Genomic DNA, 23,987 nt, shown 5'->3' on the forward strand with positions numbered 1-23,987 from the left:
TTCTGTGCTTTTTGCAACCTGTGTATGAGATTGTTTCCACCCTTAGAGGACTTGTAGAGAAGAAATACTCAGCTGAAATAATGATTTTGCTGCAGTTTGCATGGAGCCTGTGTTCGTGGCTCAGTAACATGGGCACATTCCCTGAATGCTCCCTGTGTGAATAGCTTGATACATTTTACCACCTTTTAATGGAAACCCAGGATTCATTGGATTATGCTAAAAGGCAGAACTGGTTGTAAGCTTAAACACTTCAAATAATGCATACTTTTGCCAGATCAGAACCCTGATCTCATGTGTCTTTGCCTATTTAAGAGCACTATTGCAGAGGTAAGCGCTCTGATTCTGTCAGTTCTTCAGGAGCTTGCCTGCTCAGTTACTATGAGGCCAGTGTCAGCTTGCGCGGCCACTAGAAGGTACACAGGGACAAAGGTATTTCCATAGTTTTTCCTAGATGTTTTTTTTTCCAATCTTCTCCATAATATGTCCAGTTGCCAGCCTTACAAATATTAAGTAGCTTGTCTCCTGTGTGGCAGTATGTTTACCTAAGATAAGTTACTGACCTAGCTCTCTTCAAAGAGTGTTCTATTGGTGCCTTTTACCTCATTTGACCTTAACAAATGAAAACTACTGATGTACTGCAAATGTTCTCTTCTGAAGTGGTGCAAGAAGGTTGGTCTGTGTGTTTTCTCAGGATTTTTGTGGTTTAGTTTGGTTTTGTTATTTTGTGGGGGTTTTGTTTTGGGTTGGTTGGGTTGGGTTTTTTTGTTGTTTAGGGTGGGATGGTTGGTTGGTTGTTTTGGGGGGGATGTTTTGTTTTGTTTTTAAATAAAAACCCACTAGGATCTTGAGGTGAAGGAGAACTGTAGGTCATTGTATCTTGCCAGTTAATGATAGGAGGTTGTCCTTCATGTTGAATCTACGGATAATTTATCCTCTGAAGTTGGAAAAAAAAATGGTTTGCCTCAATCCCTTCGAAGGTAATAGTTTAGTAATGGAAAACCCACAGTAATAATTTGCATTTCTTTTATTTGCCACATGCATTTTTGAACTTGGGTAACTCACTCATGCAGATTTTTATTATTTGTTTATTTAGATTCAGCTTGTTCCTTGAACAATATTTATTTATTACTGTTTGCTTCAGCATTTTCTGCTCTTAATTTTTCTCCAAGCCAAACTAATTATTTCCTGGCCCCTAGTTTACCAGTGTAGTGACTACTGACCTGATCAAGCTCTTGTTTCTGTTTTCTGAATGTTCTAATAGGATGCCTTTATTCAGTTCCTTTCCTTTTAACAACTGCCAGTTCCAATTCTACTAATTCCCCTGTGTAGCTTCTGTATGGAGAGAGTCCTCCTTTTTGCCACCTTCTCCTGTAGTTTTCTACTTTCTCACATCAGGGAGGCAGCCAGTGCTTGTTTATCTCTGGTAACTCCTTAAGAACCACATGTGCTCTCTGTCTGGAGCCAGGGTGTGACTGTTTTAAGTGGCAGAAACATTTCCTTGTGCATATTCTTAAATAACAGACTAGACTGCAGGCATGTCAAGTAGATGTATCAAGTGAAAAAATAAATTATTAACAGCACATTTCTTGTAGAATTTGCATCACACAAAGGTTGTGAAAGACATGTTAAATCTCATATTTTAAAAAATGACAGTTATAGCGTCAGAAATCATAGATGATCCTGAAGTGCTTTAAAATGTATGTGCTAATCTCTGAAAAGAATAATTCCACTAAACTGGAAACATCAGAAGCTTGAGTAGAACATGAAATATGTTCTCTGTAGTCAGCATACCTTGAGCAAAAGTGTTGACTGTCTAGCTTAACTGAGTTCAGTTCCCACAGTGGGAGGAAAAAGGATATCAAAGTAAGGGCTGGCTGCCTAGGCAAGTCTGTAAAAGTGGTACAAGACAAAAAAAAGTGTAGACTTACTTAGAAGCATATTGTGGTCCACCCAAAGACGCTACAGTACTGAGCTACCAATATTTGTAATATAATTTAATTCACTTGATTTTATGTAATTGAATTAAGAGAATAGGCAACTTAGAAAAAATAAGTTTATAAACTTATTTTTATTTCTCAATCTTTAAAAATTAAGTATTGAAAAGAAAAAATATTATACCAGTTTTAGGAAAGACTTGGTACTTCACAGCATCCTGGTACTAAAAAATAGTGCTATGCAAAATTCAATTATCCTATTTCCAAGGTAACAATTACCCAACCTCTAAACTGGGAAGCGTTATTTATGTGTATTATTATTCAGACAATGGTTTAGAGACTAACTTTAAATTTCCTATTTGTAGCTTGAACTAGTCTTAAAAGCACATGGAACACGTGAAGGAGCTAATTGAAACTAGAGTTACCTTGTGAATGAAATAATACATAGTCATGTCACCTATATGCATATTGAGCAAATGTCATCTGTACTTTTAAAGTCCTGAAGAGCTACTGTAAAGGTATTAACAGAAAATGTATCTGTGCTAATTATCCCCACAACATAGTCTTGAATGTATTGATCTACAGTAAATTCAAGGAGGGCAGGGTGGAAATTCATGCATCCATTCTGCGAACCCCCTCTCAACTCTTAAAGCAGCTTCTGTTTATCCATTGCTGCTCTTCATGCTCTCTTTGCAGATCAAATTCTCCTTTTTGTTGCACAAGCTTTTGGTTTACACTGTCCTTGACTATCCTGAAGTCTTAATTACTCTTCAGAGATGTTGTAGTAAGGTTACTCAAGATATTATTGTACTACAGCATCTTCCTACTTGGAGATAAGACAAAAATGGGGGAGAATACCTGTCACTCTGTGTTTTTCAATTATGATTATGACTGCATTAAAAACTTGCATAAAATACCATGTACACTGAAAAAGCATATTAAGCTTTGTTTTATATTGGATAATCAAGAGGAAAAAAAAGTTTGACAACAAAGCATGTTAAATGAGTTTGTTCTTTTTTGCAGAGACCATGCTTCAACTTTGCTAGCATCATACTTAATGTGCTCCTAAGGCTAATAATCATAAAATGCTACATATTTTTCTTGTCCCTGCTTTGCACTTGCTTCAATATCCATAATACCATAAGATGTCAGGTGCATCTCACTGTATTTTAGTCAGAAAACTTTTTACTTGATGGCAAAATACCTAGAGATACAAAATCTCATTTAGAGGTTGTTTCATCCTAAAATAAGTGGTTAAGAAGGTTGAATGAATCATATTATCGGCTAAAGAGGGACTGAAATGAGCATGTTAAAATCGTAATATTAAGCCAGTCACATTACATCTATGCCACTTGTCTCAGCAGTGACAAGAAATCTTCTGGGGTGCTGTAGCTCAGTCATCTGTACAGTTAGTTGGTGTAACAGTCATGGCCACAGATTTCAGCCTGTGCACATTTCAGGAGTTGGCAAGGTGCCATTTCTGGTGGGCACTTTGAACATGACCAGCCTGCTCTGAAGGTTGAAAGGCAAATAATGTGGATGGAAGCTACTCTTCGCAAGTTGGCCTCTGTGTCAGAGGGCAGGGATTGGGATATTTTTTAGTGGATACACAGTCCCAGTTTCAGGTGACATTTGATTCCCCTGTATGCACATTGAGGAAAAATAAACTTTGGGGAGAAAAATATTGTCCCTCTTTGAACTTAAAAGCAATCTCAAAACTTTTTAAAAATTGCTTTCTAGCTTTTCCTCTGTGTAATCATCTCATATATACTTGCACTAAAGCCCTACCAATAGCTAGATTACACAATGTTTTTTGTTAAAGATGCAGATTATAGATGGTACTATTTGTACTTCAGTTCACTCAAACCTTTCCTTGTTAGAAGCAGATGACTGAACACGGTTTAATAAGCTTTAGGACAAAGTACAGGAATCTCAGTGGCCTTGCCCCATATCTTCTCATGGAATAACTCCACATGAAAATTATTCATATATATGTATCAGTAGAACTGCGTACAGTGTTAAGATGCTGAAGCCTTCCATGCAATTGTATGAAGGAAAAAAAAAAAAAAGAGGTTTGAGTTCCATGTCCCAATTCCAAAAATCAATGCATGATGTTAAAGCAGCCAAAAATGCCTCAAATGCAGCTTGGTAACAGAACTAATACCCTAGCAACTCTTAGGAACTAAAATGCATTAAGAGCTCTTCAGCTTTGAAACAGGAAACCTCAAGGAAAAGAAGGGCTCCAAACAGAAAACTACACAGTAAATATTGTCAGTGCAGAGAAGACTAGCCAGCACTTTAGCTTTCTCATATAAATACCACAAACTGAAAGAAACAGAAACTTATTTTAAAGTGTTTTCTCTCAGAGAGAGTAATGTCAATATTTTATATTTTATTTATAACATATGCATGTTATAAATGCTGGGAGGGGTGGCTGACACACCAGAAGGCTGTGCTGCCATCCAGCGAGACCTGGACAGGCTGGAGAGTTGGGCAGGGAAAAGTTTAATGAAATATAACAAGGGCAAGTGTAGAGTCTTGCATCTGGGTAGGAACAACCCCAGGTTCCAGTACAAGTTGGGGAACAACCTGTTGGAGAGCAGTGTAGGGGAAAGGGACCTAGGGGTCAGGGTGGACAGCAGGATGACCATGAGGCAGCACTGTGCCCTTGTGGCCAGGAAGGCCAATGGCATCCTGGGGTGTATTAGAAGGGGGTGGTTAGTAGGTCGAGAGAGGTTCTCCTTCCCCTCTACTCTGCCCTGGTGAGACCTCATCTGGAATATTGTGTCCAGTTCTGAGTCCCTCAGTTCAAGAAGAACAGGGAACTGCTGGAGAGAGCCCAGGGCAGAGCAATGAAGACGATGAAGTGAAGCACCTCCCTTATGAGGAAAGGCTGAGGGAGCTGTGTCTCTTTAGCTTGGAGAAGAGGAGACTGAGGGGTGACCTCATTAATGTTTGAATGTCAGGAGGATGGAGCCAGGGTCTTCTCAGTGACAACCAATGGTAGGACAAGGGGTAATGGGTTCAAACTGGAACACAAGAGGTTCCACTTAAATTTGAGAAGAAACTTCTCAGTGAGGGTGACAGAACACTGGAACAGGCTGCTCAAGGAGGTTGTGGAGTCTCCTTCTCTGGAGACATTCAAAACCCACCTGGACACATTCCTATGTAACCTCATCTAGGTGTTCCTGCTCCAGCAGGGGGATTGGACTGGATCATCTTTTGAGGTCCTTCCAATCCCGAACATTCTGTGATTCTGTGCATAGGGTACTAACCTCCCACCAAAAGTACATCAAATTGATTTCTTCCAAGAGTCCTTTCTGTGCTGTGTGCTTTAATGCATCACAGCTCCTCAGTGCAGTTTATTTTTTTTTCATTCAGCAATACACATGCTGTTTAGTAGTTGTTAGCATTTTCAGTGTGTGGCACAAATTAACATATGGTGCCCTTGTTTCATTCATTGATTACTGCATTTTGTAGTCCAGTGATGTTTCACTGAATGATCTATATTTTATATGATTTGTTCTCAGGCTTCCTTTTTTTTTTTTTTTCTGCCAGTGAATCACTGTGCAAGCAGCAGGTTCTCATGCAAAATCTGTTGTGTACTGGCGAATCCAGGTTATATGACTGAGTAACAGCTGCAGTGCTGTTCCACAGTCCCAGAAGGTGTCGTCGCACCTGGATGTGGGGGTTCATAATCATTTACCTTCGTGTTCTAAATGAGAGTTTGGGAACTGCTGTTTTATATGGTCCATTGCTTCCAAACAGCAATCCGATGTTTGCAACAAACACTTACTTTTCCTCTTGATTGTAACCCAAAAGGTCTCTTCTGTGCAATTGGTATCCTTCCAAGACTTCAAAGACCTTCATGTGAAATAAAAGGGACAGAACTGTGGGCATCATAGACTGAGGCATTTCAGGTTTTCAGATGCAGGATGCAGTTCTTAAATCATACAAAGCTTAAAGGAAAAGATGGTAATATTTTTGTAACGCTTTGGGACTACACAACACAATGTTGTATTTCAGTAAGGTGAGTTTCTTTGGCACAGGTTATTAACATTTTATCAGTATTATGTGTGACAAAATGTTCTCTTAAGCCTCCTCAGAGAGGTATTGCCATTGAGTTATGTAGCCCCAAAGCCTGCACTCCAGCTGCAGATCCAGATTTTCTCTTACAAAAGCCCTCTCTGCAAGCATAAATAAACTTAGGTTAACAGAAACTTAATAACATCGGTAAAGGGGTGAAAGTGGAGGTATCTGGAGGAGAAGGTGTTAATGCTCATCACTGGGTTCAAGTGCTATCGTCTGTCTAGTCTAACAGACCTAAGAGTCACAGAATAGTTGTTTGATGCAACAGTCTGAGGATTCAGACACTTTGGATCCGGCTTTTGACTTGCCCACAATTTTAATTTGAAATGACAAGATACAGCATAAAATCTTCAATCCCAAGCTACAATTCAGGCCAAATACATGAGGCAAAGTGTATTAACATGGAGTTCATTAGTTCCATCAATCTTAATTGAAGGTTTTCCTTAAGTCAGAAGAAAAGCACTGTGACCTGCACCCCAATAGGAGATGCTAGTATATGCTCAGGCACTTCAGCTGGTAAGTCTCTCTTGGAGTTACATGTCATGTCCAGTGGTTGCTTGAAGTGCTTCACTTGTCTTTTGGGCAATAGTGGAGTGGTTGGGCATTTGTCCGTGAAGAAAAGTTTCTGTGGTTAAAGCCCAAACTTCCATTTTCCAAGACAAGGTTTTAACTGTTGGGGAATCAACAGGAGCGGTTAATTGGTTTCCTCTCTACCTTTCAGTGAAGTTACGTCATGAAGAATGTAAGAAAGATTCACTTTCTGTCTGAACTCTCTGAGGTTCTGTGCTTTTCACAAGCGCTATATAATGTGAAATACAGGAAAATACCTTAGACTTTTATGCTTCTTCCATTAAGCTGCATGCTTGCTCTTCCTCTGTAGCCCAAAGAATGTATCCACTTTAGTGAATGTGATTTTAGAACACCTGAGCATGAAGTACCCATGTGTTATCCTACAGATGTCACAGCGTCATACAGACTCAGGAGAACCAAATGTGAGCATGTATCTTGTCCAAGAAACAGCAAGGTGTGCCATCATTAAGCAAAGCTCAAGAGCTCATTTATCAAAGAAACAAGATACAAAATCCTGATTACAGTAACTAGCAAAGGTAATTATTGCAGAATTATTTGATGGGAATGTAGCACTAAGTACTTGCTAATCATGAAAAGCCAAGGACTGAGAGAACTGGTGCTACCCGAAGGCAGGATGAGAGACCTAATTTGTGAGGCGTCTTGGTACAGGAGAGTTCTGATCAAGAATGGCTGTTTCTGTAGTTTTTTATTCTTCACTGATGTGTGACTATCCATGATACCATTACCCTTGTGCAGTCCAGCGCCTGAAGAACTGAACACCAGCTGCACTGTTGCACCCTGCATTGTAAGATACCTAGATGTGAATGACAGTGCGATTTGCCTGGACTTTGGACTTAATATTTCAAATAAGCTTTAAGTAATTGGTCTTGAAAGGGACCTAAGCTTTTTGCTATGAAATTGAAAGTAATGACATCCCTTACGCTTGTTGGAGTAAAGCCTCCCACAGATTATTATTCTATATTATTGAGACAGTTAAGAAATGCATGCAATAGTTATTTTCTACACGGGTATAAATAGATGATTTTGAGAAAAAAAGAGCAGCACATAAAATACTGTACACTCCCTTATAAGAAACACAAATGGGAATGTGAAGACAATTACCATGCTGTGTGGATTACAATGCTCTCTTTTTTTTTTTTTTTTTTTTAATTTTCAGTGACATACCCTCAGTGGCTGAGGCTAGAACCTTCTAATTGCTGTGTGTGCTCATAGCCTTGCACCATTTCTGTCAATGTAGTATTAGCCAAAACACAAGCTGGAGAGCCATAAATACTGTTCCTAGTGATTTTCATGCAATCAAGTAATGGATTTCTATAAAACAGATCGACAAGTGATATTGAACAATTCAAAATTTAAAACTGTGTGAACACTTTTGAATAGGAGCAAATAAAAGCGTATGATTGTCTATTACCGCAAGAGAAAATTAAGGTTTTGGTACACAAAGAAAAAACTTTGACAAATGCATACAGCAGTTTGGGTTTACTGCTATATTACACAAGAACAGCAACTTGAAACTGCAATAGGTAGATCCACCATGATCCCTTAGTCATAACAGAGAAAGGTATAAAATGTCCTTTTGTTTTTACTAGCAGTATTTACAGGCATCAGTAATGATCCCATCAACATTGTTCTGAGATTTCTGGGATTAACAGCAGAAGCATAATTCCATTTTGTTTTGTTTTTTTTTTTTCCCGAATTTTAATACCAGAACATTACCAAACGTGTAGGTGTACAAATAAGGAGAGAGACGTTGTAACTGTTGGAAAATAATTTAAATCAGATCCTGGGAATACCAGAATAGACCAAAACCAAAAAAAATGTTTAGAAAGCTTATCTCACTGTTCATTTCACAATCCATTTTGGTGATCTTTACAACTTCTTGTCGCAAAATATTTTAATCCTTTGGGCAGTGTTTCCAACAACCTGTAAAACAATGTGAATTTTTCCTTTTAAATAAATGGCATGGGGTGTTTCACACTAATTCTAACTGTTTGCAACCTACAGCAGTTTTAATGATGCCCATATGGGAATACTTGAGCAAGTACTGAAAAAAGTGCCACTTGCCCATACAGTATTTTGACACTAACCAATAGCTAAAACAGACCTGAGGCAAATTTCATTAAGAAATGAGGCACTCATTCTCAATGTGAGTTTGAACAAGTTGCTGAGGGAGGTGATGTGTTTGTTCACTACCTACATTTCTCCCAGGAAGAGTGTGTGTTTTCTGCATTAATCACACAATTGCTGTTGATACCAGTGCTTGGGTATCCTATTTGTGTTTCAGAGAGTCAGGATGGTCTTAGGTTCTTTCAGACCTTAAAAAGTCTGCTTGCATCACAGTTCCCTTTCACACACAAACACAACTTGTTAGAAAAGTAGTGATAAGGTTGGGTCTGCTTTCTGTCTGCCAGGAGAGGTTCTGGACCAATGCCTGACAATGTACATTTGTTTGTATTTCACTCCAGTGGACTAGCTCCCAGCCCCATTTAAATCTGTGGGAATGTATTCCCAGTTGCAGTGGAGCCAGGAGTCCATCCAGCCTCTCAAGTTGTAGCTACTGTATTAATGATGCTTATTTTTCTCACATGCACAGGTCAGGAAGAGGGAAGAGAAAGGAGGCATGCTAGAAATCCCTCAATGTGACTGTCTCTAAGGGAAATCCCAAGCTGCCAGTATTGTAACCATCTTTCAGCCTCAGAGCTAGAGCAGAGCACACCACCCATCTGCTTACTTCCAACCCCCCAGTCATCAGACAGATGTAAATAGCTAACTCTTTCCTTTAGAAAGAAAAAAAAGGGATTTTTTTAAAGCAAAATTCGATTATGGATAGTGAATTCCATTGCCAGAATTCATGACTAAGAAACATCCTATTAACAGTTGAACTGGAAATGAAGACGGTTGGCATGGCATGTGTTTGCTCTGCAGTGTATAGGTTTGACACACTGAGGAGTGGAAGAATAGTGTGTCATCTTAGACTGGCCTCCTTTGTCCTATTTGTTACATTTCCAGGTGTCATGCCGAGTGCTAAGGGGTTGCAGCAGCCCTAAATGTGACTGTAGAGTGCAGGATTTTCAAGGAACAGCACTTTCAACAGACAGGCTGTAAGAATGTAACCTCCAGCTTTTAAACAGATCTTGTACATCCATTTTTGTAAATCCAGTCTCAACATTTCTTTGTTGCAGCTTATCTGCCTGGAAGCTTGTTCCTCTATGGTCTAAGTAACGGTGGCACCGCCGGGCCACGCTTCGCAAGCCGCAGACCTTTGTGCAAAAGGGCTGAAGATGCAGACGCAAAGAGGCCTGGCAGGGAGAGTGAGAGCTGCGTGGAGGCTGCTGCCGGGAGAGGTGCTTCCCGCCCGGCAGCGACAGCCACTTCTCTTCGTATTCCCTCCACCGGGGATATCAGGGAGCCAAACGCCTGCCCGCCTGCCCCAGGGGTTACAGCGGGATCTGCCCGCACCGCCCCGGCTCGCTGAATGGACTGACGGCGGACAGGCAGAAGCAGGCGGTGCGAAGTGTGCCCTTGCAGGCGGCTCTGGCTGCCCCCGCCCGCCGGGGTCGATGGCCCCCCTACGGGGGACAGGCACGCGTGGCCAAGGGCCCGCCCGCCGCCGCCGCCCAGCCCCTCCGCCCGCCGGGGCGGTGGTAAGCTCCCGCCGTGCCTCCCGACGTATAAAGGGAGGCGGCGGGGGCCGGCTGCGGGCAGCGGCTGGTGTTGATGGAGCAGCCGGCGGTGATGGAGCAGCCGGTGCAGACGGAGGTGTGGAAGGCGCAGAGCCTGGAGGAGCTGATCCGCATCCTCCATCGGATATTCGACGAGGATAAAGTCAGCGTGGAGGAAGTGCAGGAGCTGATGGAGTCGTACGAGAGCAACCCGGAGGAGTGGCTGCAGTACGCCAAATTCGACCAGTACAGGTACAAAACACCTCGGAGCGGGGAGCCCCACGCACCGTGTAAGCGAGGCCGGCGGCGGAGCAAAGAGGCGGACGGGGAGCGGGGACGGCCGGGACGCCCACTCCCCCTTCCCCCCCGACACGGCCGATAGAGCCGAGGGGGACGAAGGGCAAAGGCCCCCGGAGGGAGCATGCTGTGCCCCGCGGCGGGGCGGGCGGGGAGCGGGCGGGACGGCGGTGGCCAATGGCGGCACCGGCGGGTGCGGGCGGGCGGCTGCCGCCCCGCACCCGGCATTGGCGGTTTCCCGGCTGCGGTCGTGCGGGGACCTCCGAGGCGTGTCGCCCCTTAGTCCCGCGGGAATAGTCCTCGGAGCAGACAGAAACACGCTGAAGCGACAAAAAAAAAACCTTTAACAACTGGAAAAGAAATTTTTTAAAAGGCAGGTAGGCAGCAGAAACAGTGGCGGGAGCGCACCGCTCCAAAGCGGAGGGGTCCGTGTCTATAGAGGAGCCGGTGCGTGTTATTATTTTCCTGGGTTTACGCTTCAGGCTTTTCCTCCTCCGCGGTAGTGTGGCTCGAGGCTCTTTGCTGCCTGCGAGAAGGAAGGAAAATACTTGTTAGGGGTTTGAGTTCCTCTGACTTTGCTGACAACTTATTTATTCCTGTCATTGGTGGCTTGACTTAAATTTCAATATAAATACATTTTATTTGAGTGCTTTCTTTAAAAAAAACTCCCCTCCAACTTTTCCTTTTAACCTTGCTACCATGCAAGCCATCACTCTGGCTTGACTTTTTTTTTAGCCTCCTTTCACCTGGTGTTGACTATCCTCTATTCAGAACAAATCACAAAATTTGTAATGGAACATAAGAAACTAAGAATAGGAAAAACAAAGTGTGCTAACATGAAAAATGTGCATGGCAGCTTTTTTTTTTTTTTTTTCTGGGCAGCCAGACCTGCTGTACAGAAATAACGGCACTTGAAAGGTTCGGTTGAATGCCAGCATTGATTGCTTATGTTCTGACATCATAGGAAAAATATGTCTACCTAATAAACACACAAAATGTGGATGCATTGAGAGGCAGCATATAGCTACACATGCTTAGAAAATAATTAGTTATAAGCATCCTATCTTTATTAGAGTATAGTGGATTTATGGGGAAACTATTTTAAAAGCATTCAGTTGACATCAGTGCACTTTCTGTCTGCTTTTCTGCTTGCATCTGTTAGGCGAAAGCTGGGCATCTTGTCATTGGCATGAGTATTTGCTTTATTGGCAAAGTGCAAATCATCATGGCTAAAGCTAAAATGAAACCAGAAGGTTCCACTGGGTTACTTGCACCATAACAGCTAGAAGCACCAGCCCCGAGTCAGAAGAGACCCACTGTGAAAAGCAATGTACAGTGCAAAATCCCAGTGCCTTCCCTAGTGAACATTTCAACAGGATGAGATGAGCCAGCAGCGCAAGGGAGGCTTGCAGGAGACTACAAGGAAACAAACATAAGGTGTTGCTATTACAGTTGTTTTTAAGCCCTGAGGCCAAATCACAGTTTAGAACACACATATTGATAAAAAACCTTTAGGAGCAAGCTTATTCTGTGCTACCTATAAGCTAACACTTTAAAAATATTTTTAATAACTTTGGACTGATAAACTTTGTTTACAAGTAGATGCTGGCAGAAATCACCACACAGGTGTTTTATCCACACACGAATGATACAGTAAAAGACATAGAGCTTTCATGAACAGAGCAGGAGAACCATGTACAGAAAGCCTGACATCTTATTTCTCTGTGGGTTTTTTTTGCTTGTACAAATGAGTTCTGTGTAACAGAAGGAAAGCCAAGAATATCTGAAAAGGAACTGCAGAAGAATGTGACTATGTATTTTTCTTGTTTCATTGCAGTCTTCTGTTTCTAATTATAAGCCAGCTGCTGAGGTGACTTCATTCAATAACTATTTTGATTTGATCCTGTCTACCATGCTAGTCTTAGACTTACAGTTCCAAAACTCTAATATGATTAGCAATATGATTATAAAATATATCCTTTTTTTTTCTTCCCATGAATGTAACTTTTACAAAAAATAGCTTAAAAGTACAATTTCATTTTTTTCCAAGTAAAACTTGGCTTTCAAGAAAAAGACAAAAAAAGATTTTTATATATCACAACCTTCCTTCACAGTCATGTTTGTATAATTTCGTCTTTGATAGGCATATCAGTACAGTAAAAAGCAAACACTTTGTATTTCAGGTATACAAGAAATCTTGTGGATAATGGAAATGGAAAGTTCAACTTGATGATCTTGTGCTGGGGTGAAGGGCATGGCAGGTTCGTATCCAAAGACTATGGTTTTAGCAAACATATAAAGCCACTGTATCTTTCACTGTAATTCCAAAAAGACACAAATAATCAGCCCTATGTGAGCTATCAGAAAAAAGTGAAAATATCTGAAAACTGAGCTGTGCAGAGCTCCTGTTGGTATAGCAGTCCTGAATATTTGCTATATCTTTTGCAAGTTTGTACCTCGTGGGCACTCTCTTAAAAATGCTCTGCTCTTCTACCCAATCTAAGCTTCCCTTCTGTTAGGGAAAGTTTTAGTCCCAGCAATACAGCAGGTCCTATGGGCTGGACAGATTGAACAGATGCTGTTCAACCTGTCCCGTACAACAGACCTGTAAAACACTGTTTGCAGAAGAAGGACTTGGTGCAGTTTAAATATTCTTTGTTCTCCCTTGATGTTTGAATCCTGCCTCTGTGACAAAATGAGAAAAGTAGGTTCGAGTTAGGACTGCAAGCTGTGAGGAGGGAGCTCCTTTCATGCAATACTTGGGTTTCTCTAGGTTCATGCATCCCATCTCCTCCCTCAAAACAGACCACACTGCTGATGCATCCTGTGGAGTTGTGTGCACAAGGGTCTATAATGGCTTGTGAAGTCCTACAAACATGAGGGCAGGATCTGTCCCTTGAGGAGTCTTTCACAAAATGTTGGCTAAACCGAAACATGGAATAACAAAACTTGCAGGTGTTGACTGATAATTCTCGCATATAAATAGAAAACCTAAGGAAATATGAGAGCTGTGTTTTTGTTTGTTTTAATTGAGCATACAATTGAACATTTACAGTATTCTCTAGGGAATGCCATGATGTTATACTCCAAGGGATCCAGGAACCAAGCCCACAGCCTCTACTTCTTACAGGCTGTTCCCACAAAGCCTGTAATTTATGTCAAACTATTCAAGCATTTGCTAGAGCTGGACAGAGACCACAAGTTGTTTTTGCTTCCCACACAAGGAGGACCAGATTGTTCTCACTGCTTGCAGAAGGAGCATGACAACGTGGCATCTGTGAACTGTTCCGTGCCTGAAGCAAGCTCTGCTCTCTTGGCATCCCAGTTTGTAAGAAACCCTGACATTTGTTTACTGAAAACAGTAACCTACAAGTACAAAATTTTGATTGAAACTCATTAGCACTGTACTTCTGGGAGGGTCAAATTCCCCCTTCTCCCTCACCCCCAGTGGGTGGAGAGCTCTCTCTTTGTCCTAATCCCGTTGACTTCCATAATGGTCAGTTAAAAAATCTAAAACCAAAACTAAATTACTTATCTAGCCTGCATGTCTCCAAGTATAGCAACTAAAACATGCTTCAGAGTAATAAGAGGCATCCAGCAAGCAGACAAATCATACTAGATCCTGTTTTGTCCATGTTTTATTAAACTAGTGAAAGTAACAGCTTACTGTAGTTGGTTGTACTTAGTACCATCAGAGTAGGGAGGTACAGCATTTTTTCTTAAATAAATGGCTGCGCAACCCAGCAGTAAAGAGGCCATAGAAATTAAGTGGAAGTAGCTCCTTTCTCCCATGTTTTGGGAGCGAGCATGGTGGATGCATGTATCAGGTATACTTGCAAGTTTATACCAGCCTCTGCCTGGGATCACTGTGGAAAGCATCATTTCATTTGTTAGCCCACAAGAATTTTTGTTTTCTGAAGAATTTTTCTGTCCTCCTCCCTCCTCCAGAATTCCTATCTATTTCTCTGTGGCAAAGTCATAAGCTGATCAATATCTGACCCTTCTCCAAGTCCTGTTGTATCTGAGCTTATCTCAGTACATTGCTGAAGTAGCAGGTTTAAGAAGGCATGCCTTAGTCACTGTGAATGTTTTGTTTTATTTTTCCATAAGACTTTTGTGCAATGACATATCATTCTAGGGCTATGTCCAGATACAATGGACTATGCTATCTGTCCTGTTTGCTGTACTGACATTATGTACCTATATCACACTGAGTTTGGTTATTCTTTTTGCGTATATAGCAGCATCCATGATCACACTGACTCACACTGCTTTATGAAGATCCTCCAGGGAAACCTAAAGGAGACTCTGTTTGAATGGCCTGAAAAAAAAGGCAATGGTGAAATGACTAAGAAATCAGAACGAGTTTTGAGGGAAAATCAGTGTGCCTACATTAATGGTAAGCTATTAAGCTTGTTTTGACAACTACACGTCCATGAGTCTTATTCCTAACAAATGAGTTAATCTGCTCTCTAGTTCCCTGACTTTAACAGCATAATATTACACTCAATTACACACCAGTACCCCCAGCCCCACCCCTCTGGGGTTTCACACTGAACACAACACCAGCAGCCTCAGTGCTAGCGCTCCAGGACTCGAACTCAAGTGATCCAACAGACTCTGCCTCCTGACACAGCCGGGACAGCAGGCACACGCCACCGCGCCCGGTCAAGAGAGGTTCTCCTTCCCCTCTGCTCTGCCCTGGTGAGACTGCATCTGGAATATTGTGTCCAGTTCTGGACTCTTCAGTTCAAGAAGGACAGGGAACTGCTGGAGAGAGTCCAGTGCAGGGCAACAAAGATGATTAAGGGAGTGGAGCACCTCCCTTATGAAGAAAGGCTGAGGGATCTGGGTCTCTTTAGCTTGGAGAAGAGGAGACTGAGGGGTGACCTTATTAATGTTTACAAATATATAAAGGATGAGTGTCATGAGGATGGAGCCAGGCTCTTCTCGGTGACAAACAATGGTAGGACAAGGGGTAATGGGTTCAAATTGGAACACAAGAGGTTCCACTTAAATTTGAGAAGAAACTTCTTCATGGTGAGGGTGCCAGAGCACTGGAACAGGCTGCCCAGGGAGGTTGTGGAGTCTCCTTCTCTGAAGACATTCAAAACCCACCTGGACACATTCCTGTGTAACCTTATCTAGGTGTTCCTGCTCCAGCAGGGTGATTGGACTAGATGATCTTTTGAGGTCCCTTCCAATCCCTAACACTCTGTGATTCTGTGAAATCAGTGATTGTAGTACTGACACGCAGCTTCAGCAGAACTGAAATGCTCAGATCTATCCAATCTACAAAAAAAATGTCTGACTCCACAGATGCTGGGAGGTGATTGAGTCTCCACCAGTAAGGCTCCCTAGGTACCTAAATCTGTGCCATTACATGTATCTGTAATTATCACCACCTTGTGCTATGCTGGAAGCCACCCTGGAGTGACCAGCTTGGTGTGACATATTCTGATGCTCTGAAAGACATTGCGCATCGCACTGAACAGCAATGAGTTTGGCAGAACAAAGGCAAAGTGTCAGAAAAGGGGGCTGTCTGCCTTTTTTGCAATGAGTTAAAAACTGGAGCATGCACCTTGTGGACCTGAGCTTGGGAGTTCCCCTGTTGGAGGGAGCTTCATGTTGGGTTATGAACTGAGCCAGGGTGGGGGCATTGGGGCAATAAAAGACAAGTGCTCTGCAGCCCTCAGATGAAGGTATGCCACATTAGGTGAAAATGCAGAATCCTTGGGACAGGGCATGCAAGAAGGAGCATGACATATCAGTTGATGCTCCTGTGCCTGGGACATGGGTTCTCAGACTCTATCAGGTTTTTCCTACCCATGAGGTTGTTTCCGATGCAAGCAATTGCACCCTGTGTGCATCTGATCCAAAACTTCCTTGGTTGATTTAAGGAGATTTGATATCCAGTTCTCTCAGGCAGTTTGAATCTCTGCAATGTTTCATAACAGATGTTTTGATTTAAAAGAAACAGGTAAAACAAGTAGCTGGAAAACACTGATAGTGTGTTGGTCGCTCTACTCCAGTAGTGACTGACCTTCATCTTTCTATTGCATGCTTCTTGGTTGCTCTTGTACTTTGAGGTTAGAACTCATTAAACAGAGTTTATTGCAGGGTCCCATTAGATAAGCATAGATTTGGGATATTTTTCCCTATGTCCACTATTTAGATAAAGTATGTTAGCAACACTTAGGGCTTACTCTTCAAATGTATCAGAGTTAAGAGTGTACTCATGACTCTCAGGCTATCATGCCTATGTTTCACAATACAGATCCAAGTATTATATAAAATATTAATTTGAGTACAAAGGCCTGAGTTGTTTATACAGCAGGGTCATAAATTTAAATTCAAGGTCTCTTTTAAGTAACTCAAAAATTCCACTTCAGTGTAGAATAGAAATAATTTGTTTCATGGGTGTGATTCTTCATACCTTACATTTTTATGTATGAGCTTGGTTTCTACTCCAGCATCTTAGAAAGTGCCATTAGCTCATTAGTAACCACACAACAGACAGTACCTTGTTTTGTTACATGTTCAGTTATGTTCACTATTCAGTTAAGGTTGGAGGCATGCCAGTCACTACTAATTTGTCGCTTTAGTCGAAACAGCAGACAAGTGAAAAGCTGGTCTCCAAACTCATAAATGGGAAGGATTAAGAAACAGATGCCTGCAGTAGAATACAACTGTATCTCCCTCCCTAAGTCCATGCCTCAAATACATGTAGCTGCCCTTCAGTGTGACCACTGTCCTTGTTACTGGTCCACGACTTAGCAATACAAAAACTTTTTCCCTGTAGAATGTCATGCTGATTTTTAGAAATACAAACCTTGCTACTTCTGGCGCATCTATAACAACAGCTTTTCCTAGGAAAGTAGATAACCTTGGCGTCCTTTGGGAATGATAGCTGGGAAATTACTGACAGCGTGGCCTTCTGTAGGTGTCCCTGGATTCCTGTTGGCCTTTATCCTTTAGCAAATAATCCAGAAGTTACGTAAGTGCAGAAGGCCATGACATTTTTAATTACCAGTGTATTTAGGAATCAGTGCTAGAGAACAGCAGTCAAATTCCCTGTACCAAGTTACATGTAGCCCGTAAGAGTGCAAGCATGCCTAACTGGCTTGCTCTTGAGTTTTGGTTTAGAAAGCATTTTTCCAGGCATCTGAGATCTCATTAAATGTTCCCACTAACACAACCTCTTATTTCATGTCCTTGCTGGTGTAGACTCCATTGGCCTGCACCGTGTGGAGAACATAAGCCACACAGAGTCTGCTGTTAGCCTGCATTTGTACAGCCCACCCTTCGACAGCTGCAACACCTTCGATCAGAGGACTGGACACAAGCACAAAGTCAAGATGACCTTCTACAGCCAGTTTGGAGAAAGGACTGTCTGTGTAAGTATGAGATAATACTGTCTCTGCTCGCCCTCAGGTCCTGAGCCCTCGGTCCCTGCGGGGACTGGCACAAGGGGCTGCCCCACTACCCGTGCTGCCCTCCTGCCCACGCTGCCCTCCTGCCTGCACAGGGCAGGTCACCAGTGCCCCAGGACAGGCAGGAGGTCTGGCAGGCCCTGCCTTTCCCGGGGCATCCGCCTTTAGGACCATCATAAAACCTGTTTCCAAATACTACTTGATTTGTCAGTTTGCACTTCCTTTGTATGGAGTTTGCTGCTTTGTAGCTTGCCTTCCCTTTATCAGCAGGAGATCGGTTCTGAACAGAGAGGAGGATTCATGTGAATTTTGCTACTAGCTAAGCAGCTTCAGGCAGCAAATCATGGTAAATGCAACCCAGTCAATGGAAAACTGTGAAGCAGCTGCATTGTTTTGGCCAGCTTAAGCCAAGCGTAACATTTCCTGCCTACACTGTTCTGCCAAAAAGCATCATATTTCAAGTCAGTTGTTTAAAACCTTGTAGCTTACTGTAAAGAATTAATAAAGTTAATTTAATTCTTTAAAATCAAAACTTTAACACAGAAATACTCTGAGAGTGAGGGTAGGCTGGTTGGCTGTTGTCTGCATTCTTGAGCAATAGCATGAGATTTTATTTAGGTAGAAAATAAAGCTTAAAATCAACTTTGAGGGACCAAGTTAAGGCATCTGGGAGAGTTAAATAGGGTTCCTTGTAGTGCTTTTCCATGCATTGGGAAACATAACTACTTATACAAGGAGAAAAGACAGATTCTTGATGTTCAGCCACAGAGGTTCAAAGACTTGGGTATTTGTTAAATACAGAACACTTACCTTTCACTGAAGCCAGAAATCCAGTGGCCAGGAGTTTCCTGGAGTGAGCTCTTAGTAAGATCCAGTTAAAGTTTTATATAATCAACAAGTACCACGTAAATTATTTCTTTGAAGCTTGTCACATTACGTGATTACAACTTTACCAAACAGCTGAAACAGAAACTTTGACCTTCCTAAGTTTGAAAGGCCCTTGAGAAAGTAAACTCAAACCTATAATTCAGATTTTAAAGGGAAATTAACATGGAAAAATGTTGAACAAAATTCACAACAGTATTCAGTGCTTGCTTTTTTTCGTTTTAAGTGCTTATTGAATATGAAGTAAGTAAGATAACAAGCGAGACTAAATGTTCTGACTTGGACTAGTGTCCTTTTATTGATCTGTAACCATCTGGCAGTATTTGCATCTTTTGTGGGAAACTGGATCTGGCTTGTAGGACAGAGGTAAATGTTAATCATTGGGCCTCTTTCATGAATTCCCGTAAACTGAATTCCAGTAAGGGTGAAAATGGTAGCAAGTCTGGGACATCCATCTGCCTGAAATGACTTCATGCTACAAAAACCTGGCTTCAGTGAGGGTTTCTGGAAAGCTGATTGGAAAATCAATCTTTTTTCTGCTTACTACATGTCAAAAGGACATAGAGATTAATATAAATTTTACTTGTGTATCTTTTATGAGTGAGAAGATTTGCCTAGCTAAAGAACAATCAGTGCTTCCTCTTTGTCTTAAATTTTTCTGCAGGTAAAGCACATAGGTAAATTCATACTGACTTCTGGCCATGATGAAGTCTTAATTAACTAAATCTCCAGTCAATACATGAGAAGTTATATAGACCTAATAATTAAAATAGTATGTCGTGTATCCAGGGACCTGCCTATGGAAGTAACTGTTTACACAGCTCAGGTACAAACCATGAAAATGCTGATATAAAAGTTCACTGAGGGAAAACTGATTTTTTTCTTGGGTGTCATACCACATCAGTTCCTGCCATCAGGAATTTTACTGGGGAAGGTGGTTTCTCTTTGCAGCCTGTCTTCCAAGCAGTTTCTGTCAAAACAAAGCAGAGCGGAATATCGGGAAGACGGCCTGAAGGAGCAAGCACTGCACAGCTGTCCCTTCTGCTGTGGGCTTGCTTGTGGTCACACAAGGCTAATGGAGAGGGTGATTTTGTTAGGTGCACAGTACCCTCTGTAAAACTCTGGCAAGGAGTACTGAAAATAAATACACCAGGTATTTTAAGGTGCTGAGCTACTCCGGGAATGAAGGCCCATGCTGAGAACATGAAGTAGGTGGTGCCTGTTTCCTTAAAACAGCAACCTCTCCTCTTTCCTTTTAGGCAACAGCAGTGCCACAGGAGAACAACTGAGGGGTACCAGCGTGCGTATGCCCAAGACCTGCTGAATGTTTAACCGGGGATAGAAGACATGCACAGCTAAGGCCAACAGCCAGCTACATTTCTGTACCTTGTACATAGAAGAACACTAGGGCAGCTTCCAGGCCACCCACAGTTTCCCTGAGCGAACACTGATTATGGGACACTAAGCTAACTAGTGCCATGAACTACTTCTGGGGTTAGATGCCTTTTCTTAGGCTCCTGTGAGAATTAAGTAGCTTGCTTTCTGATTCTAGCCTCCTTTTAATTCCACTTGTGATACCACACTGAGAATATGATAAACAGAGTTTTTAAACATCATCTGACACTGCTTGATAGGCCTACGTGTATGTATGGTCTCAGTGTAATTAATAACTATATAAATTTCTAAGCTTCCAGTCACTTGTACGTATAGGTAGTATGCTAGATTCAACTAGCAGCAGCTCTTTTTTTTAATTAAATCTATTAGGTTTTAATGCTCTAGGCCATTTTGATAGTTTTGTGCTTTTTTTACTTTTTATTTTTTACAAATTCGTTTGTCAGATCTTGTTTTAAATAAGGAGCAACAAAATGCTTCATGCACAATGATTTTCAAAATTGATTGGGCAGAGATTTGGGGTTTTAATAAGACTAATCATACTTAATTCAGCTAATGTCCAGTTCCCAAAGTATTCTGTATAGCTGGTGAAAAAGGTAACTGAAATAAAACTGGATTTGTGCACAGATGTTAAAGTTTTCAGCCTTTTTCTCTTGGTATCTAAAATACTAGTCACATTTTCCCAAAATCCACATTCCTTATGAACATCTAAATCTTTTCCAAGTAATACACAGTTAGAAAGGGCTTTAAAAAGTTGGAACTATTTCAAACATGCAAAGAATCCTGATCCCAATTAAGCTGGTGGGAGTTCTGCCACGAAGTTCACTAATGCTTAGTTTTATGCTCCAGATTTAGTTACAAGGAAAGAACCATTTTGAAAAAACTCTAATTAAACATATCAAAATCAGCAAATCTGTCTGCACTGAGTCTGTCCCATTTGTTTAATGCAGATAGTACATAAGACAAGTGGGGAATGTGTAGCAAGTCTCCTTGTCTTGTAGGTTGTCTGCTGGTTACTCAGGCAGCAGTTTAACAGTGTCCCTTTTAGATGTGTTGCCTATTTGCCTCCACGATTACAAGCCCAGAAAATACTTTATGAGACCCTGTTTCCAGGGATCAGTACATGTCCTTGCCAAAAGTCCCTCTCCAAGCTTTCTTATAGGTCCCCTTTAGGTACTGGAAGGCTGCTGTAAGGTCTCTCCAGAGCCTTCTCCAGGCTGACCAACTCTTTCAGCCTGTCCTCACAGAAGAGGTGCTCCAGCCCTCTGTTTGTCTTCATGGCCTTCTATGGACTCGCTCCAACAAGTCCATGTCCTTCTTATGTTGAGGACACCAGAGCTAGATACAGAACTCCAGGTAGGGTCTCACCAAAGCAGGGTACAGGGGCAGAACCACCTCGCTTGACCTGCTGGTCACACTTCTTTTGAGGCAGCCCAGCATATTGTTGGCTTTGTAGGCTGCAAGCACACATTGCTGGCTCATGTTGAGCTCATCAACCAATGCTCCCAAGTCCTCCTCAGGGTTGCTCTCAGTCCATTCTCCGAACATCCTGTATTTGTGCTTGGGATTGTCCCAACCCATGTACAGGACTTTGTACTCGACCTTGTTGAACTTCATGAAGTTTGCACAGGTCCAGGTCTCAAGCCTGTCGAGGTCCCTCTGGGTGGCATCCCTTCCCTCCAGTGTGTCAACCGCACTACACGGGTTGGTGTCATCGGCAAACTTGCTGAATGTGCACTCAATCCCACGGTCCTTGTTGCTGACAAAGATGTTAAACAGCACCTGTTATGATACCAGTGCCCGAGGAACATCACTAGTTTCTGGTCTCTGCTTGGACATAGAGCCATTGACCACAACTCTTTCAGTGTGACCATCCAGCCAATTCCTTATCCACCAAGTGGTCCATCCATCAAATCCATGTCTCTGCAATTTAAAAACAATAATGTAATGTGGGACAGTGTCAAATACTTCACACAAGTCCAGGTGGATGACAACCGTTGTTTTTCCCTTATCCTCCAACGCTGTAACGTCATCATGGAAGGCCACCAAATATGTAAGGCATGATTTGCCTTTAGTGAAACCATGCTGGCTGTCACCAATCACCTCCTTATTTTCCTTGTGCCTTAGCGCAGTTTCGAGAAGGATCTGCTCCATGATGTAGCTGGGCACAGAGGTGAGACTGACTGACCTGTAGTTCCTCAGGTCTTCCTTTTTTACCTTTTTAAAGATGCAGGTTATGTTTCCCCTTTTCCAGTCAGTGAGAACTTCAGTGAGAACTTCATCAGTCAGAATGCCCTGACTTCTCAAATAGCAAGTTCATCCACCAGTTCTCTTAGGACCCACAGATGCACCTTGTCATGTCCCATGGGCTTGTGCACCTCCAGGTTCCGTAGATGGTCTTGAACCTGATCATCTCCTACAGTGGGTAGTTCTTCCTTCTCTTAGTCCCTGCCTTTGCTTTCTGTATCTTTGTTGATGTGGCCATAGCACTTGCTGGTGAAGACTGAAGCCAAAATGTCATTAAGTACCTCAGTCTCTCCTTATCCCCAGTAACCAGTTCTCCTATTTCCTTCTGGAGAGGGCATACATTTTCTCTAGTCTTCCTTTTATCACTGGCATGGCATTAGAAGCTTTTCATGTTGCTCTTGATGTCCCTGGCCAGACCTAATTCTATCAGGGCTTCAGCTTTCCTAACCTGATCCCTGGCTGCTCAGACAATTTCTCTGTATTCCTCCCAGGCTACTTGTCCTTGCTTCTACCCTCTGTAACCTTCCTTTTTGCATTTGAGTTTGTCCAGGAGCTCCTTTTTCACCCATGAAATGCCTGACTTTCTCTCTGTTGGGATGCATTGCTCCTGAGCTTGGAGGAGATGATCCTTGAATATTAACCAGCTTTCTTGGGCCTCTCTTCCCTCCAGGGCTTTGTCCCATGGTACTCTACCAACCAGATCACTGAAGAAGGCAGAGTCTGCTCTCCCGAAGTCCAGGGTAGTGAGCTTGTTGTGCACCTTTCTTGCTGCCCTAAGGATCTTGAACTCCATCATTTCATGGTCACTGCAGACAAGGCAGCCCTTGAGCTTCAAATTCCCCACCTTGTTCAAATTCCGCTCCTTGTTCGTGAGAACAAAGTCCAGCATAGCACCTCTCTTCCTTGGCTCCTCTATCACTTGGAGAAGGAAGTTGTTATCAACACATTCTGGGAACCTCCTGGATTGCTTATGCCCAGTGTTTGACCACCTTCACGGTAAAAAACCCTTATGTTTAGATAAAATATCTTGTATTCTCAGTTTGCATGCATTGCCTCTTGTCCTACTCCCCCTCTCACAGGACATGAGCAGTTTATTTAACTAGCTTCAAATATAACGTATTCACCATGCTTTTGCTTTCTAGGTAACACTGAAGGACAAACCCAACAGCTTGTAGTTCACACGTTCAGTCAGGTCAGGGGAACTGGAAATGCAAGAGAGACAGCCAAGAAGCGCAGCAGTGATGACAGCAGCTAGCTATACCAAGATCCATTGATGTAGAAACTTAGGCAGTACTCCAGCTAGACACACACATGCCTAGCAAGTGAGGCTAAGGAAATATAAGCAGAAAAGACAACAACTATCTACGTAAGTTGTCCCAAACGCTGCTTAGCCATCATAAACATGGTATCTTATGTTGCGTAGAATAATACGGGAATTTCAGTGCTTCAAAACAAGG

General features: G+C 42.2%; 1 protein-coding gene across 1 annotated transcript; it reads left to right on the forward strand.

Annotated features, from left to right (window-relative positions):
* Positions 1-10,228: 10,228 nt before the first annotated feature.
* On the forward strand, positions 10,229-20,911 carry CDO1 (cysteine dioxygenase type 1). The gene is made up of 5 exons (XM_005506240.4): positions 10,229-10,528; positions 12,757-12,834; positions 14,815-14,972; positions 17,801-17,970; positions 20,151-20,911. The coding sequence occupies exons 1-5, from the start codon at positions 10,332-10,334 to the stop codon at positions 20,178-20,180; spliced, it is 633 nt and encodes a 210-aa protein (XP_005506297.3). The 5' UTR covers positions 10,229-10,331; the 3' UTR covers positions 20,181-20,911.
* The last annotated feature ends 3,076 nt before the right edge of the window (positions 20,912-23,987 follow it).

Source organism: Columba livia, chromosome Z (genome assembly GCF_036013475.1).
Source record: "Columba livia isolate bColLiv1 breed racing homer chromosome Z, bColLiv1.pat.W.v2, whole genome shotgun sequence".
Taxonomy (NCBI): Eukaryota; Metazoa; Chordata; class Aves; order Columbiformes; family Columbidae; genus Columba; species Columba livia.